Source organism: Pundamilia nyererei, unplaced genomic scaffold (assembly GCF_000239375.1).
Source record: "Pundamilia nyererei isolate P.nyererei 1_Seehausen unplaced genomic scaffold, PunNye1.0 scaffold00004, whole genome shotgun sequence".
In the NCBI taxonomy this organism is placed as follows: Eukaryota; Metazoa; Chordata; class Actinopteri; order Cichliformes; family Cichlidae; genus Pundamilia; species Pundamilia nyererei.
In genome coordinates, this window is record NW_005187405.1 from 18,744 (window position 1) to 23,522 (window position 4,779).

Here is a 4,779-nt window from a genome sequence, read left to right on the forward strand (position 1 = left end):
ATATATATATATATATTTAACAAATTTCTCACCATATTTTATTTTGGCGAGAAAGTATTTAGTCAGAGTTTTATGTAAGTGTATTCTAAACCGAACAATCAAGATGTGATTGAAGTGCAGACTTTCACTCAGACATTTAATTCAGGGTGTTTAGCAAAAGTGCTGCATCAAGTGTTTAGGAATTACATCGTGTTTCATACATTATCCCCAATATTTCAAGGCTCAAATCCAATTGGGCATTTGACAGGCAGGCGGTTTCATGGCCAGGTGAGGCCTGCTCCGTTATGATCCCATGACAAACAAAGACAGGGTATCTGGAGCTGATACCAAGTGACGGTGGCACAGCGGTGCAGTGGTTAGTACTGGTACCTCAAAGCAAGAGGCTTCTGGGTTCAAATCCTCTGACTGGCTGGGGCCTTTTTTTGTAGTTTGTATGATCTCCGTATGCTTGTGTGGTTTTTCTCCAAGTACTCCAGCTTCCTCCCACAGTTCACATGCATGCCAGGTTAATCGGTGATTCCAAACTGTCTGTAGGCATAAATGGCTGTCTTTCTCTCTGTACGAGCTCTATAACAGACTTGCAGCCTGTCCAGCATGTACTTCCCATCTCACCCTGTGACAGCTGGGATAGACTCCAGCCCTGCCATGATTCTGAGTTGGATAAGTGGAAGAAGATGGATGGTTGAAGAATCCAAGTGTTGAACTTACATTTGGTATTTTTTTTTACTGGAACTCTCAATATTAGGCTCAAAGTGATATAATTCAGGCCATCATTAGACCGAAAACCCAAAATCAACCTGTCAAAGAGAAAAAAAGACTTTGGGAATAGCCAAATATGAAATCTGGTCCATTTTTTAAAAGAAGGAATGCACTGGACACCAAACGGTCTGAGAGACCGCAGACGACAACTAAAGTGGATGATTGCAGAATTCTTTTTTTGGCTCGGGAAAACCATCACAGCAATTCAAGAAAACTCTGGAGGAGGCGGATGCATCATTGTCAAAGCCTTCAAACAAGAGACACCTGACACATGAATCATGCGGCGAGGTTACACTCAACACAAACTCAAGAACGGGAAGGCCAGATCAGACTTTGGGTTTTCAGCCAGAAAATGTCTAAGTGAGCTGGCAACACATGGGAAAAATAAAAGAAAATTGATAGTTGAAACCAAGCTTAATTTGTACCAGAATGATGTGAAGAGAAAAGTCTGGAGAAGGAGAGAAACAGTTCATGATGTGAAGCATATGGATAGAGAAACACCGCCGTAGCCAGTGGATATGGATCGCTGGTGTTTATTGATGATGTGACTGCTGATGGAAGAAACAGGATAAATGAATGATGAATAGTGCAGGGCTACACTCTCTGCTCAGATATTCTTCAGTGGCCAAATCAGGCAACTTACCTCAATGCTTCAATGTTTGCTTTTCAGTTCTTAAATACAAACTGAATGCACAGAGACCAACAAACAAGCAGCAACTGCAGTAAAGGCCCGCCAGAGCATTTTGGGAGGAGGAAACACGACATTTGATGATGTCCATGGGTTTGTAGACCTCAGGCAGTATGAAGGATGAATATCCAAGTATTAAAAACTATCTTTATATTTGAAATCATATTCGTTTTGTCCAATTAATTCGGAACTTCTGAAAATGAAAACCTGTAGTATAAAAATAGCTGTAACTCCTATACAGTGAATGCTTTCGTTAAACCCCTTAAAAACCTAAAGTCTGCACTTCAATCGTTTGGTTTAAAATCCACTGTCGTGGTGCACAGAAGCAAAAACTAGAATTGCGGACAATTAATTTGTCACTGTCCAAAAACTTATGGAACTAACTGTCTGATCTAATTTGAAGGCAGACACTTATCAACAGCCTTGATAAGGTTTTTAGTTTGTCTAACCCAGTCAAAGACCACATCGAGCACATTTAAAAAGGCACCCGAGTGCAGTTTCTCACCACATCCAGAGCGATGCTGAGCGTGGTGACACCGGCCTCTGACAGCAGTCTGAGCTGAGGGTTCTCCAGCAGAGCAGGATGGACCTCCACCAGCTTGTCATTCCACTGCAGAACAGCCTCCCTCCACATCGCCTCCAGCCTCTGGCCCTTCACATCCTGGTACACACCTGCCAGAGTGGCAAGCGGCCCTGAGGCAGAACGAGGGATGGAGGTACACGTTTTCAGTTTCACATGAGCATACATATTTCAGAACCTCTCACAGGAAACTGTGAGGGACTACAAAAAGAGATGTGAACATCGATGATGACGCAAGAAGAGAAATTTTCTAAATAATGCCTTGAGAGACAGAAGAGATGCTTTTCATGCTTCTGGTAAATAAGTTAAGGGAGAGAAGATTAGTTTATGTTTGGAGTTCCTTAAGGAAATTCAATTGGTGACGGCACAGCAATCGCTCAAAAACTAAAGGCCATCTCTTTATTCACCAGAACTAAATTAATCATGAACACACAACTGGAATGCATCATTCCTGAAGCTCTGGTTAGCTTTCTGTCTTTCCGCACTCACTCCTAAGTTCCTGCTGACCCAGCAGCGAGGCGTGCTGCAGCAGACTCAGAAAGCGTGGCAGGCTGTCGGTCAAGAAGTGACGCAGCGGGCTCCTCTGCCACAGAGCCAGCACGCCTTTTTCTTTCTTCCCCAGCAGAGCCTCTGCTTGCTGTGAAACATGGAGAGGCAGAGCGCTCAACTCCTGCAGCAGCTGACTGTCTCTGGACTGGAGTGGTGGGGGATTAACAGAAACAGCACAGCAGTTAAATCCAAGAAAGCTCCTGTTATTACATTAAGAATTCCAGTGTGTGTGTGTGTGGTTACCTGTCTTCTAAAGTCTACGAGGAGACGCTGCAAAGCCCTGATTCTCTCCGTAAGTTTAATCTGTATCTGAGAGCTCAAATAGTCCGCCCGTTGCTGTGAACCGAATGAAAACAACGCATTTTAAAAAAGGCCATTCACATGAAAGCAAACACTGGGATGTGTTCATGCCATTAGCGACACCTCTGCTGCAGTCAGACTCTCCAAACAGCCACTTGCTCTCAGCATTAGCGTCTGATTGGCTGTTCCCAGAAACACTCTGCCCAGAGTTTCAGATGTGCCACTGCCGCTTCTTTTCTGCACATGAAGCGTCAAACTGTGGTTTACACCCACACATACCGCTACAGTGAGATCCTCACTGAGGCCTAGACCTGCACAGCCAGAGACAATTTCATTTTATTTGATTTCATTTTGATATATTTTGGCATTAATGCATGGCTAAGGTTCTTCTGCATTTACCATTCATATGACCGGCTGTAGTCTGCAGGCATCGTCCCTCGACTGTACCGTTCAGCCAGATCTTCTCTCTGCCGTCCAGTCTGGCCTGTACCTGGAGACCTGACCCCTTGATTTGAGACAGGGCACTTCCCCTCACTTCCACACTACAATTACCCATCCTAGACTGTAAAGCGTGAAACAAATGTAGGCATGTTTAGAATTAGTAGGACCCCGACTTACAAAAACAAGGCTAGTCGAATATCTCACCATGTTTCGATTATTTCTTGGAATCCCTGTTAGGAACCAGCAGTGACTGCAGGAAGTGATTCCAAACTCCACAGAAGAAACACGTTTCTTTTTTTGTACAAATTTAGCAGTCGTAATACAAAATGTTGCTTAGTGAAATCGGTATGCGTGTGTGTAGCTACTTGCCCTTTCTTGCCTTCTCAAAGAAATATGCACAAAAGCCCATTTCTCACAATATTAAATATCAAGAGTGGGCTGTAAAGCTCCTGCAGGTGAATCGTGTCATGTATTCAGCAACAATTTTACAAAAGTATTTTTAATTTCCAACTTTGTTGAAATTAACAATACTTGAACTATTTTAAATTTCCCACCAAGTCCTTGTAGTTGTTTACCTCAGAGAACAGAGACATGTTGGTCCCGTGAAGAGTGGAGGAGTTGGTAAGGGCGAGGGTGAAGCTGCAGTGGTACGGTCGCCCTGTCACTGCCAGCTGGGACTGAGTGTAAAGCAGCTCCTCGCCTGAGTTCACTCTGTGGGATCCTGACCACGACAGAGTCTGAGAGGCAAAGAGATAATTAACAAGAGCTCAAGAAAGGAGATGAGGAAAGTGAAAAACTCTGCAGGTCATTCAAGGGAAACAAAGAATATATATAGTGCTCAACACAAAACTGTTTGACCCGACGAGACCAAAGACGGCCAGTTTAACACAAGAAGTGATGAGGTGCGGCAGTATCGCCGCATCAAGTCTTATTCTTAACAATTTATAATGTCTCCAAATATGAAGAGGAAAGAAAGAAAGCAGTGAGAACTGATGTGTGGACTCACAGGCTGTAGAGGACAGAGGCCCAGCAGCACAATGTGCTCTAACCGGTCCTTGAGGTTGGTTTGAACTTTGGCCAGTAGTGTGTGTGAGGGACAGGGAGCTGGAGAGACTCTGTCCAGGCCAACGTTAACCTGAAGGCTGTGCATTCCCCGGTGAGCTTTCTGGAAACATCAAGAAAACATAAACAGATGATCTTATTGATCTTTTATCATATAAGGTCAACGTCTTTCAGCGCATAAAACTGACTACCTGGTACTTTATGCCTTGCTTCAGGCTCCTGCTGTCCCATCTTAATTCTGCATTTTGGAAAAATGAGTTCCCCTCATGTGCCATTGAGACACATCCTTTTACAGATGACACGGCCATCTGTGCACGTACACACACACACACACACACACACACACACACACACACACACACACACACACACACACACACACACAAACATTATACCCCTA

General features: G+C 44.0%; 2 protein-coding genes across 2 annotated transcripts in view; both read right to left on the bottom strand.

Annotated features, from left to right (window-relative positions):
- The window catches only part of LOC102213132 (uncharacterized), a 15,009-nt gene extending 10,315 nt beyond the window's left edge, over positions 1–4,694 (bottom strand). The window contains exons 1-8 of the mRNA XM_005720954.2: positions 4,571–4,694; positions 4,324–4,482; positions 3,893–4,054; positions 3,276–3,438; positions 3,000–3,187; positions 2,820–2,912; positions 2,517–2,721; positions 1,953–2,140 (exon numbers count right to left, since the gene is read on the bottom strand). Coding sequence (XP_005721011.1) covers positions 1,953–2,140; positions 2,517–2,721; positions 2,820–2,912; positions 3,000–3,187; positions 3,276–3,438; positions 3,893–4,054; positions 4,324–4,482; positions 4,571–4,687 — 1,275 coding nt within the window. The 5' untranslated portion in view covers positions 4,688–4,694. The remainder of the gene's footprint in view (positions 1–1,952; positions 2,141–2,516; positions 2,722–2,819; positions 2,913–2,999; positions 3,188–3,275; positions 3,439–3,892; positions 4,055–4,323; positions 4,483–4,570) is intronic.
- Positions 4,695–4,768: 74 nt separating this feature from the next.
- The window catches only part of LOC102210278 (uncharacterized), a 28,357-nt gene continuing 28,346 nt past the window's right edge, over positions 4,769–4,779 (bottom strand). The window contains exon 58 of the mRNA XM_013911479.1: positions 4,769–4,776. Within this exon, the coding sequence (XP_013766933.1) occupies positions 4,769–4,776 (8 nt within the window). The remainder of the gene's footprint in view (positions 4,777–4,779) is intronic.